Genomic DNA, 13,790 nt, shown 5'->3' with positions numbered 1-13,790 from the left:
AGAAACAAAGTTAACATTTTGGATTGATGATCTTTCAGAACTCAAGAGTTAGGAAACAACAATGGTTTGTATTGCAGAGAAGTGGAGAGAACAACGTAAATGCTGGCAATAGGGTGGGAACTAAGAAAGACTTGACAGTGCAGATGGTGTTGACAGGGTGTTGAAGGCTGGTTAATTGCAAATGATCTGTCTGGAGGAGAATGAGAACAGAGGCAAGAGAAGAGCAAAATAATGTTGCAACTGTGAAATATAGAACACAGCAGTTGCTGGAAATCTAAAATAAGAGAATTCTGGAAATGCCAAGCAGTTCAACCACCATCTGTGGAGAGAGGAGAGAACTGAGTTAACCTTATGGGTGAAAGACTCTCCATCATAATTGGAAAGGCTGGTTATGTGAATTTGTTGGCTTTAATATTATGTGTTGAGATGGAAGATGTTAATCATCAAGTACCCATCTATACAGAACTACCAACTCTTGTTTGCTGCATACTCACTAAAAAAAAATTCTCCTGATTCATTTGAGGAATTCCGCACACGCTTTCCACATCGAACATTGATTCTTCCCTAGGCAAACTCAGATTTGTTGAAATCAACTTCTCTTGCTCAAGCTTACTTTGGGCTTTGTTAGAACAGTAGAAGAGGCTAAAGACAGTTTAGTATGGAAGATGCTGTGAGAAGAGGGTTAGGTGTTGGTGAGATGGAAACAAGAACCAGTCTCTGGAATGCCAAATGGTGAATGGAAGGGAACATATACACTATCTCACTTAAAATTATGTAGGATGATCTATTGAATGTGGAGGTTGGTTAAGTGGAAGGGGAACTCTATCTTTGCTGTGGGTGGGAGGAGAGGCGAAGAGTGCATAAGTGTGAGGAACAGAACACATGCTTGTGCGACCTGCTGGGTTTTTCCAGAATTCTTTATTCAGCTATTGTCAGAGTCAAACAGCACAGAAATAGCCCTTCAGCCCACCATGACCATGCCAATCATCAAGTACATATTTGTCCAAAAATTGCCCCCCCCTAGTGTTTGCTGCATGCTGACTTAAAAAAAATTCTCCTGACTATGCTTTAAGAATTCTGCCCCCCTCTCCACATCTAACATGAATTCTTTCAAACTCGAGTTAGTTGAAATTCACTTCAACCAACTTGCTTTCTTCTCACCTCAAATTTGCCTACATATTTGCTCTTTTCATTCCTTTTAGCATTTTGGGTGTCCATAAATACAGTACAACAGCCCCTTCACCGTTCCTTGCAGTATTTTCTGCTTTCACTCAATGATGTTGATTAATTGAAGGTTCTCCGCCATACAAAAACCACTTAAAATGATCATAGTAAAAAATCTTTTATTATGAAGTCACAATTTATAATGTAGAAATCAGTTTTCTAAGTGAACCAGAGGCTTGTAAATTGCAAAACTGTTACATTTTTAATAATTAGGAACACTTGTCAATTTGAACTTATTTCATGCAAACCATCAATCTTCTTGCTATCCAGCAGCCACAGAAGAATGATAATTAGAACAGTCGGCAATTAACAGGCTGTGATTCATAGCCACAGTTGAACTACAGGAATTGTTTGTCATTAGTCTTAAAAAAAAGGATTCTTGATTTAAGCTCTCAATCATGAAATTTTGTTGAAGACATTTCAGTTGAATATCTTGTGTTTTTACACTAGTATCCAACAGTATAGTATTAATAAAAATTCTGAATACTATAAACTACAGATCGTTGATGTACACAACCTTAATGAAGTCAGCAAAAATTTGACAAATATTCAAAAGATCTTTGATAAAATCTGCTCACTACTTTACTCCAGGTAAAAGTTTAAATTGCAGAATGATAAAACAAAATGTACTGAAGTTGCAAGTTGTGACTGCCTCAGGCTGCCAAATTAAATTGATTAAAGCTGTGAGTTATTTTGAAAACAGTCAATCAAATAAGCCAAATGAATTGAGGATGGCTGGACCAGCCAGCTTTCTGAAAAGTGATTTTTGAAGAAGAAAGGCAAGGACCACAAATACAACTGCTGTGGATAATGAAAGCATTAATAATTGTGTTAATAAAGTCACTTCAAATGATTAAAAATTATGTTGAAATATTAAACCATCCTGATATGGATGGAAGTTGGTGATGGAGTTAACTCTATTGGAAACCTAGTTAGAGAAAAATATTGCAGGGGAAGGAAAAAGGTAGATTAAACCTTGGTTATACTTCTGTTCCTTTCATTCCCCTTACACCTTCTTTGCTGATTATGTAGTTGCAGAATGATTGGGGAAGATGAGGGGCAAAAATAATTTCCATTCTTCGTAGAACTGTCCCAGTATTTGATGAACAAACTTTGCCATCAGGAAGCTTGCTTTCTATGCAGATATGTGTTCGACTAACCATTAGCCTCATCAAGAGTTGATTTGACCAGGTCAGACCTAGAGCTGGCAATACTCTTCTCTCTGACATGCTGGAAAACAATAGGATACCACAAATTTGAAATACAATACCACCACGCTTGTAAAATCATAGTTCTTTCAAAGAATTCTATGCAACAATCTGCATAAGCTGTTCATATAAGCATTATGGTAATATACTTGCCAAAAACTCTGCTCCTCCAGTTCTGTCCTCTAATGCACTTCTCATTTTAATCATTGCACCCCTGGCAATTATGCTTTCAGCCCTGAAATTCCTCCCAAGCCTCCATATATCTGTTCTTCTTTAAGATGTTGCATACATCCTAGCTGAGCAAGAGTTTGGTCACTATCCCAGTATCTTGGGGATTGTTAATTTGCTTTCATTGCAGTGTGCTTCATGAAAATGCTATGTTTTAGTAAAGGTGCAATATAAATACAAGTTTTTGTCCTTTGTTAATTAGCTGTTGTCTCATTCCATAGCACAGTTTGCAGCTAACGCTATTTCAATTAAATACAACTGTTCCAAATTACAAAAAAAAATATAGGGTACACAAGTAATTGCAATTTAGAGAGCCATTTTTTGGTAGAATTTAAAGAAATACCAACTATTAATTACCGCAATTGGCCAACTTTAATAATGAGATCTAGCATTAGACATTTAAGAATTTTATTTTCACAGAAATAAGCTCCTTGCTCCAACAGGTAAATGGTGATTATCTTTGTGCTCCAAACATCCTACTCTCATCATCTTTCTTCTTCTTGCACTTAAATTTGCCCCTAAATGCATTTGTGTCGACAGTCCATGTGGTAACAAGTTCCTCATTCTTATTACTGAAATACAGTTTGTAATTTTGCATGTTGGATTTATTAGCAACTCATACTTATGACGACTGGTTTTTGGTTCCCTCTGTTATAGAATTACTTTTTCCATTCTATTGAATCCCTTCAAATTTCTAAAACTGTTGGATCACCATTAGGGCTTTTCTTTCAAAGAGACCCAACTGTTTGACCTACCTAACGGTTCTTTTCTACTCCTTTTGATATCATTGTAAATTTTTCTTGCAGTTTGTCCAATACTTACCATTTTGTAAAAGAACTCATCAAAATCTATGGTCTAACCAAGGCTTTACAGAAATTTAACACATCCTCTATTTTGAATTCTATTCCTTCAGAAATGGAACTGCAATATTTTGTTCTGATGAAGGCTCTCAACCGGAAATGTTTAACTGTTTCTCTTTCCACAGATGCTACCTGACCTACTGAGGATTTCCAGCATTTTGTTTTTATTCCATTATTTGGTAATTTGTATCACTACCTTTAAATGATTTGCAAATCTGTAAACCTACTTGCGTTATCATCTCTATTCCATTTGGACCCTTATGGTTAATTTTCGTGGCACAACATAATTAATTTAACATGCAAATGAGTAGGCAAAGTAAATTATACTTGCCCTAATTGATTCTGAGCCCAATGCGAATCACTTACTGCATCTGCTACCTGCAAAAGAAGAGCAGGAAAACACTTTAGTTTCTGTTAAATCACTTGTCTCTGGTTTATATATACATGTTCTGTATATTAGGATTATGAACGCACAAACTAGGAGCAGTAGGAGACCACTTAGCCCTTCAAGCCTGCTCCACTATTTAACAGTGGATCTAATTGTAACCTCCACATTCCTGTCCACCCATGGGAACATTTCACCACCTAGTTCATCACGCATCTATCTACCTCTGCTTCCTCACTCAGGAAAAAATTCCACTTCTTCCGACACCTTATTTTCAAACAGTGACCTCAGTTGTTACCTCGCATCCTTCTAAACTACAGTAAATCCTAGTTTAGCCTATCCAACTTTTCCTCATAGACACATAATGACACTGGAGGCCATTATTTAGCACATCAGGTCCATGCTGCTCCCAGAGGAACATTTCCCTTCTCCTTATTTCTCTGTATTCCTATAAATTATTCTCTCTCACACGTGCAGCGATTCCTTTTGATTCTTTTTGCCATTAGCTCACACCAAGGTGTAATTTACAGGATCCAATTAGGGTACATGCACATCTTTGGGATGTGGGAAGAAATCCACGTGGTCATGGAGAGAACGTGCAAACTCTGCCCAGATACCACCCGAGGTCAGGATCAAATCCAGGTCCCTGGAGCTGTGAGGCAGCAGTACTTACTACCGTGCCACTAATACCACTCGTTAGTCTAACAAACCTTCTTTGAACTGCTTATAATGCATTAATATCCTACCTTAATAGGGAAAGAGCAATATAGTCCTCCAGAATTGGGCTCACCAATGCACTATATAAGTGAAGCAAAACCTCCCCACTTTTGTAATCAATTCCCATAACAATAAACAATAAAATTCAGTTACATAATATGAATAGCAGAGAAGCAGGCCATTTGATGCTGATATTTATACTCTACTGGGCCCCCCTCCAATCTTTCCTCACTGAAATCCATCAGCTTTACTCTGTATTCCCCCCTCCCTTTTATGCCTGTCCAGCCTTCTCTCAAATGCATATCTCTTCCACCTCACCTGCACCCTCCCTGCTTCGCATGGAACAAATCTGGTATCAAAATTATAGTTCTCGACATACTATCCTGTGGCTCTTTTTGCGATATGGCAAGCAGAACTGTACATAGTACTCAAAGTGTGATCTTACAAAAGTTTCATATGTAACTTTCCAATTCTATCCCCTTAGTAATGTTTTCTTTTCCTGAAAGAAAAATCGCTTTGGTGATCTGTAGTGCAACTTTTAGCGATTGATGTGTTTGTACTCCAAGATCCCTTTATTCCTCTATCCCACTTAGATCCACACTTTGAAGTAATAAAGTGACCTCCCTGTTCTTCCCAGCAATCTGTATTGAACTTTATTTGTTAGTCATTTACCCATTCTCCAAGTTTACTAATGGCCTTCTATAATTTGTTGCAGTCCTTATTATAATTTGGTATCATCTGCAAATTTAAAAGATACATTTTTATATACGATATACCGTTTACAGGATAATGACTGATAGCAACAGAACTGTCAGAAACAACCTGTAAAATGAGAAAGCAACACCCCTACTCTTTTAGAGGAAACATGAACCGTGCTCAGCAATTCCACTGGATAAGGTGAAGAATGGACTTTTTATTCTTTCATGCTTCATTTTCTTGACCCAAAATTACTGGCTTCAAAATATCATGGCATCAAATGATAAACATTAAGTTAATCTTTTGTGATGGATTTATGGTACACAATAACTTCATAGCCATTCGAAATCTTTTAATTATTGGAAATACACTTAGTTTCAACACTGGCTATAGACTAATAATAGTAATTTAATGTATGTTTTATTACAACCATTTTGTCTGAAAATGATAAATTTCAGAATACTAGAACATATTCTTCATAAAATATCTGCTGTGCATCAACAAATAATTTATTGCTTTGTGCATTTGGGTTTTCGCTTTTTAAATGTGAAACATGGGAAGTACTGGCAAGACGGGCATTGATTGTTCCAGGACTGTTTGTGAACTGCTGCAGTCTGTCCAAGGAAGGTGCTTCTACAATGATGTGAGTGAGGGAGTTCCAAATCAAGCAGCAGTAAGTAAATGAGTCAGAGTAATACACAATTAGGAGAACTTGGAGGTGGTGGTAAACCTATGTATCCATTGCTTTTGTCATTCTAGGCAATGTAGACTAAATCTTTACAGTGGGTAAAAATTCCAAAATATGTAGCTAAGTGTTCAAAGAACAACACATTGTGTTAATTTGGAAAGCCATACCTGGTTGACACAGATGATGGGGCTACTAAATCTGTGGCTGAGATGGTGGAGCATGGCACCAAACTTCTGAAGACATTTGGCTTTTGCAATGGAATCAGTGGCTCCAAATTCACATCTGAATAAAGCTGCAATCGAATCGACTACCACCAGACGTATCAAGCCACGTGACAGCAATATTGGTAATCTTTTACTAAGACAATGATTGAATGATTCCTATCAAGCCAAAAAAAAAGATGCAGACATTTAATTATCTCTAAATCAATGATGCTTGAATAAGTGTTAGTACTTAGTGTACATGAAAAATTAATCATTCATAATTACACTTTTAACATGAGATTTCCTACAAGGTGCCAAATCTTTACACACTTCACTATCACCACCTTTGACCACTCCAATACAAACTAATGAACATTTTGACAAATAAAAATGTTATTCAGTGATGACAAAACATTGAGACTTCAATTATATTCCAGGGGCCAATTGTTCTGGTCAGCAGTGAACTCCCTGCGCTCATCTGGCTTAACTTGACTGCATATTAGTTAATACATATTTTCCAGTGGGAACTTCCTGATTGAATCCAATATCCTCATTTTTGAGGCCATTTATAAAGATAGGACCTCTTGCAAACTATAGGCACTCAATGTAATAAACATGAGAACAAGCCCAGCCATAAGTAATGGGGGAGAAAGGCAATGGACAGCTGATCCTGGCTCAGCCACCTATCAAAGTTGTCAAATCTCCAATGGAAGTGCCAGAAAGTGGCTGCCAAGAGGTTCAGGACTATGCATGTATAGAAATCCCAAATGTCCAGGTATTAACACAAAAGTACCAGCACTTCTCCATTAAGTCCAGATTTATGGAAGTTGCAAATTATAGTAAATCCAGGCAACGTGGGGACCTTGGCAAGTAATATAATAATATTGATCTTAATATACACACACTAAAAAGATTATAATGGAATTAAATAAAATTCAAATAACTGCAAATTCTACTAGGTAAATCCAGAATCTCACTGGTTAAAATATCTATACTTTTCTCAGTAAACAGGGATAGTTCTTGATGAGGGAAAACCCAAGACTGTTGCAGGAGCTGGATTATTCACTTCAAGGCAGATATGTTTAAGCGAGATTGAATCACAAGCCTCTCGAGAAGAATTAGCAAAGGAGCAGCTCAAATATTTCAGTTGAGTCAACTTGAAGATTAATATAGGCTTGGTTTAAGTTAATTGACATTCTAAATGTTTACAGAGTAAACAAACTTGTGAATTTGTTTTGTATTCCCCCCCCACACAAAAAAATCAACTTTAAGAGCCAAACTATTTATTTCTAATGAACTACTCCTTTATTATGTAATTTTTCAATTCATGAACTCAGTACAGAATTTTAACTAAAAACCTATTTTTTTAAGCACTAACAACTAGCATATCATATATGTCCAAATATTGTTTGTCATATGCATGGAAGGTATAACAGAAATCACTTGTTCACATTGGACTTACCACATCTGCAACATGTTCAATAAAGATGTTGTTAGCAAACTTAATATTGTTGACAATGTCAGCAGGTACATCAGCTCTTAACATGGGCTGAAAGGCAATCAATTGCTGCAAACGTTTATTTGGAAAAGTATCCTCTGTACAAATATACACAGCTCCTAGAAGGATAAGAGGTTCAAAAGAGTTGAGGTTAAAGATTCCCCAATAACACGAAAAAGCAAAAACTGGAGAAAACAAACAAAAATTGAAAATTTTAACTTTATATTCAGATATAGAAATGCAGAATTTACAATGTTTGATCAAATCAATTGAATTAAAAAATGTAAAGTAGCACAATCATTTTCTATTCCTGTGCTTTATAGTGCTCGAGCTTTGCACTGATAATAATTGTTTAAATGCATTCTGCACTCTGATGCCAAACTTGTCAAGAGTTCAGGACAAGAGCAGATTCTTTGACTAAATGCCCTATACTTTACTTACAGTGCATTCACTGGAAAATTCTGCACTATGTTCAATGAGCCACAAGAATAATTTCCTCCTCAAACTGAATGGAAGGTAAGAACTGTATAAGCCTTGGGCAAGAATTGGGTTACTTTAAAAGATTTGTTATTAATTGGCTTGTTAATTTAATTTTTTTTTAAAGTGTCTGGAAACATTTTAGTTATTTAGGTATGCTGCTTGTCTTGTAAGCGTAGTCTTTAAAAAGATTAATCAACCTGATTGTTCTGGCTAAGTTTAGGGGCCTGACTTAGCTAACGTTCTTTTTCACATGTGTTACTTCTAACGATGCGAAGACAACACTGCAGATCACAAAATCTTCCTTCTTATTATTAATCATGTATTTTCTTTACAAATGAATGCCTTTGAACTCAGTCTACAAAAGGGTATTTTAGATCAAGATCCTATCTTTTAGAGCAAGATAAATTTACACCACATGAGAGTTATACCACAATCACTCCATTATAAATGAGATAGAGATTAGACAATGACTAGATAACTCTAGGAACAACTTCATAAACAATTCGTTGTACATTGTGAAGATCTAATAAAGCAATTATAACAGATCTATAAAGTAACAAAAATAAATGCTGGAAACACTCAGCAAAATAAGGAAGCATCTGTGGAAGTTACATTTCAGCTCAAAATCCTTTTGTAACAATTGTATAAAGTAAAATTCTTTTACCCTGAACCAAGAGTTTTCCCCTTGTATCTTTCACATTCCCAGCGAGAATAGATATACCTTATTTTGCCTTGCTTAACACATTTAACCAACTTGTACTAGAATAAATCACATTCTAAAACAATGTTTACCTGATTCTTGTCCACCATAATTGCATGGGAACTGGACAGACAGACAGAGCTGCATGCAGATCTGAGTCTTCCCTGCTGAACTCTCTCCAACAATTTCTGTAATTCCCATTAATGGAATTCCACCTCCTAGTAGCAAGTCCAGTACTGGGCAACCCATGCTAAGTCTTTGATTCTGAGTTGGAAAAGGACATTGTCCATTGTATATCTGAAGGGCTGGAGAATAAACAATGCATAACAGTTGTTACATTTCCTTGTTACTTGTATTTCCCTACATCATATTTATTTCCTGGCCAAGATAACAGGCAGAAAACCAAATACCCAGTGTATTGGCTAGGTGTGAAAGACTGAGAATCAACTCTCGAGGCAATATTTCTTCCTTTGTGCCTCCCAATTCCTCCATTGAAGAAAAAATTAATTAACTCGGGGAAATAATTTGCTTGGAGAAGATCAGAAAGCCACAACATCTAAGTTGCATGCATCTGATATGCAATGGGCTCTGGATTGCCTGGTTAATGATATTTTATCCTACCTCACATCTCCATCAGTTTGCTGCTTCCAACTTCCAGGTCAATTTCTTCCCCCAATTCCAGAATCGCAGGGACCAATGTCTCCTGTGGAGTATTTAATTATTCCAGTCCACACCTGTTGGTATTTTGCTAATCCTCAATTCTAAAGAAGTTAATGGATACAATTTTCCAGGGAGTCTGTTCCACAAATTCACTAGTAACAAAACAAATTCTAATGTTTTATCCCTCATTTCTTTTCATTTTCCCATCTCATGTTTGACCATTACAGAGTACAATTTCACATACACTGGCTGTGTCCAAACAGGACAGCATGGTGGCACAGCACATAGTGTTGTTGCCTCACAGTTCCAATGACCTGGGTTTGATCCTGACTTCTGATGTATTGCGGAGCTTGCATGTTCTCCTCGCAAAAGCCTGAGTTTCTAAATGTCTGATCTCCTCCTACATTTCAAAGACACACTGGTTGGTAGATTAATTAGCTACTGTAAATTACCTCTAATTTAGTTTCAGTATAACAATCTATTTCTATTTACAAATACTATCCAACTGTTTTAGCACCATTAAAGTCTTAAATCTCCTTCCATTGTTTATCTCCAATAAGATAAACAATACCTCCCAGCCAAGCTTAGTTCTTGCCACTGGCTGTACGAGGGTAAATTTATAAAGTGATAGCCAGACTTTAAAACAGATTGTTACTTAGCAGTTTTAAATGAATTATGTGGTTCAAGATAAAAATAAATCACTAAAAATTGTGACATTTCAAATAAGTATTATGTTCATCTATTAAAGTGTCTTATTAGTATTTCATTTAATACTTCAAAGATTTTGAGGCATACTTTTTACTTACCTGTTACCACTGAATCACTCTTTATAGCCACAGCAACAGTTTTATGCAAATACTGTACATCACGATTGGACAGTTTAGTGAGTCGCTGCAGATCTGGTCCTGACAAGCTCAAGATCTCTTTCATAGAATGGATGTTTGCTGCATTGCAAATCACATGATGATAAGTTAGACAAAACTATCACTGTTTAAAAATCAAAATTAAATCTACAGTAGAACCCATTAGAGGGGTTGCTTTCCTAGAAAACTGTCCATATCATGATTTCCCATAATGTGAACCCTTGACAACTTTTTTTTTACTAATTGTTGTTTCTTTTGCATTTTGTGTTTAGTTATTTTTTTCCTCTCAAATTCTGTAAGAGTGAATTTTTATTCTGTATCTCAGATTTTTTGTAACAATCTGCAAATTCCCCAAGGATGAATTTCCATTACCCGAGCTGCCTTAACACAGGGGTGCACTGTAGTGTTTTTATTCAGTTGAAGTAAAATACTTCAAAACATTTATTTCATAGCACACCATCAACATGTCCAGAGGTCATATACAGAATTCTGAACTGGAGGTGCAAAATAATTACGCTAAATATAAGAAAAACTATGCATATAAATGCAGCATTTGTCCCACAGTCCTTCAAACCTAACATTTTCCTTGGGGAGCATTCTGGAGGTAACAGCAACATTGGGAGCGAGGCCCTGTTAAGTAAAATAAAAATGCATCTATTTAAACTAATGCGTGATATGAATGTCTGCCTACATGCCTGCAGTTTATGCCAGCACCTTGTAGTAACATGAATAGTCCTCAAGATTATGAGTAAATTTGGCACATTAATTTTTCAACCTTTCACTTTTTGTGAGCTAAGTATTCACAGGGTGTAATGGTTTTCATATCAACATCATTAATCTGAAATCGGCTACATTGGAAATATACTTATATTAAAAAATGCATACATTCTGTTGAAAACACATTCTGAGATGGTGTGCTTTTTATAAAAAAGTTTTAGAGGCAAGCACAATTTTTGAATGAATTCCTATCCATGAATCAGGCACATAATCTGTTCTTTTAAAGTATATTATTCAGCACTCTCTAAAAGATTATTTTGCCACATAATTAGAAATTTACAGAGTGAATTTTCCATGCCAGTTTAAAAAAAGCTATTTAGACTAATCCTATTCCCCAGCTCCTGGTCTGCAGCCTATAAGCTTCAGCACATCAAGTGCATATTCAAGTCAAGAATGAGAGCGCTGGGGCCCTGACAGAGACTTTTGTATCTTCGTTAGCTACAGGCGAGGCGCCAGAAGACTGGAGGATAGCTAAAATTGTTCCTTTATTTAAGAAGGGCAGCAAGGATAAACCAGGTACGGCCAGTGAGCCTTACATCAGGAAATTATTGGAGAAAATCCTGAGGGACAGGATTTATGTACATTTGGAAAGGCAAGGGCTAATCAGGATAGTCAGCGTGGCTTTGTGCAGGGGAAATCTCTTATCATGTTGGTGGAGTTTTTTTGTGGAGATAACTAAAAAGACTGATAAAGGCAGGGCAGAAGATGTTATCTATATGGACTCAAGTAAGGCATTTGACAGAGTCCTGCATGGTCAGCTGGTCCAGAAGATCAAGACACATGGGATCCAAAGAGAGTTAGCTAATTGGGTTCAATATTGGCTTGGTGACAGGAAGCAGAGGGTAGTCATGGAAGAGTGTTTTCTGAGTGTATGTCTGTGACCAGAGGTTTATTGCAGGAATTGGTGCTGGGACACTTGTTTGTGATGTACATTAACGACTTGGAATGATAGAGGTTTGATTGGCAAGTTTGCAGATGACACAGAAGTTCATAGCATTATGAGGAAGGTTGTCCAAGGCTGCAACAGGATATAGATCAGATGGAAAGCTGGGCAGAACATTGGCAGACGGAATTTAATCCTAAATGTGAGGAGATGTATTTTGGGAAGTCAAAGGGGGTAGCCCGTATACAGTAAATGGTCGGGTGTTAAAGAATGTTCATGAAGAGTGGGACCTTGGGTTCAATCCATAGTTCCCCAAAACTGGCAACGCATGCAGATAGGCCAGTGAAGGCATATGGCATGCTTGTCTTCATAAGTCAGGGCAAAGAATAAGAGAGTTGGGAGGTCATGTTGCTACTTTACAAAACACTGGTTGGACAGCACTTGGAATATTGTGCGTAATTCTGGTCACCAAATTAGTAAAGGTGTGGTTGTGCTGCAGAGAGTGCAGATGAGATTAATCGGGTTATTGCTGGGAACGGAGGGATTTAGTTATGCGGAGAGATTGGAGAGGCTGTGTTTGTTTTGCCTGGAGAAAAGGTGGGGGAAAGAGACCTGATAGAGATGTACAAAATTATAAGGAGGCATAGACAGGATAGAAGGAATTTTTCATGGTAAGAATATCCAAAACAGGAAGGCATAAATTTAGGGCAACAGAATTTTAAAAAAACAATCACATCACTGAAAAAAGCCCTTCAGCCCATATGTCTGTGCAGACCACGATGTCAATCTAAACTGCACATGATCTACATCCCTCCATTCTCTGCCTGTTCATGTGACTATCTGAATGCCTCTTAAACATTGTTATCATCTGTTTCCACCACTTCCCCTGGCAACATGTTCCAGACACCTACCATTCCATGTAAAAAAAATCTTCCCTCAAACCTTCTTTAAATTTACCCCCTCTCTCCTTAAAGCTGTGCCCTCTGGTATTTGGCATTTTCACCCTGGGGAAAAAGACTACCTACCGCGCTATGCCTCTTATCATTTTATAAACCTCTACTAGCACCCGCAGTCTTTTGATTATCAATTTTATTTTTAAAAATGTGTGCATCCTTATTGTATCACGTTAATGTCACTTAAAAACTTTACAGATTAAAATATCGTGGTGCAGTACTACAGTCCCCATCGACTGCTGGTCGAGCGTTTGTAATTGTAATTTCACTTATTGCAATCTCCCCGCTGGTACCGATCCTTTCCCATTCATACTCCCCTCCTCTCCATTACTTAACCTGCTTTTCCCCTCAGATTTGCAGCATCATTTTTTTTAAAGAACAAAACTCACCCTTTCTAACAGCGGCCACGACTTTGGGATTGAGATCCAGCTGCCCCCAGTCCATTGCTGGGTCGGTCCGGTCCGGTCCGGTCCCGGCGCCCGGCCGCAGACCGCGCACCCCGCCTGCCGCCTGACTCCGCCCATTAACGGCGAGAGCGCGCGCCCGGGTCATGGGTCACCGGGCAACTCTGCGCCCTGCCTCTGGGTGGCAGCCGACCCAACCGAAAGCCGTCAAGTTCACGACACTCACAACAGAGCCACACACTCCGATCGATCTTTATATAGTTACAATAAAACGGAACTTCAGCATTATAGTTATGGCAAATAATATATATTTTTTGTTAACGCTTTCTTTTTCCACCTTACAAACGGGTGGTGGCAGGAGCG

The 13,790-nt window shown here is 37.5% G+C and overlaps 1 protein-coding gene across 1 annotated transcript; it reads right to left on the bottom strand.

Moving 5' to 3' along the window:
* Window positions 1–1,324: 1,324 nt before the first annotated feature.
* On the bottom strand, window positions 1,325–13,789 carry xrcc3 (X-ray repair complementing defective repair in Chinese hamster cells 3). Its single transcript, XM_052023036.1, has 7 exons — window positions 13,413–13,789; window positions 10,354–10,491; window positions 8,980–9,192; window positions 7,672–7,826; window positions 6,174–6,386; window positions 3,852–3,898; window positions 1,325–2,454 (listed from the first exon to the last, which is right to left on the bottom strand). Exons 1-7 carry the CDS (start codon window positions 13,573–13,575, stop codon window positions 2,205–2,207), a joined length of 1,179 nt encoding a protein of 392 aa, XP_051878996.1. The 5' UTR covers window positions 13,576–13,789; the 3' UTR covers window positions 1,325–2,204.
* Window position 13,790: the final 1 nt, after the last annotated feature.

The sequence above is a fragment of the Pristis pectinata genome, chromosome 1 (assembly GCF_009764475.1).
Source record: "Pristis pectinata isolate sPriPec2 chromosome 1, sPriPec2.1.pri, whole genome shotgun sequence".
NCBI lineage: Eukaryota > Metazoa > Chordata > Chondrichthyes > Rhinopristiformes > Pristidae > Pristis > Pristis pectinata.
This window is presented reverse-complemented; position numbering and strand designations above follow the sequence as displayed.

Bases quoted from the DNA above. Each gene is read 5' to 3' on its own strand.
- xrcc3 (XM_052023036.1), bottom strand. From the start codon at position 13,575: ATGACCCGGGCGCGCGCTCTCGCCGTTAATGGGCGGAGTCAGGCGGCA. The intron at 9,193-10,353 runs GTAAGTAAAAAG...TTTATTCTCCAG, and splicing joins GAGTGATTCAGTGGTAACAG to CCCTTCAGATATACAATGGA. The intron at 6,387-7,671 runs GTAAGTCCAATG...TTGGCTTGATAG, and splicing joins TTGAACATGTTGCAGATGTG to GAATCATTCAATCATTGTCT.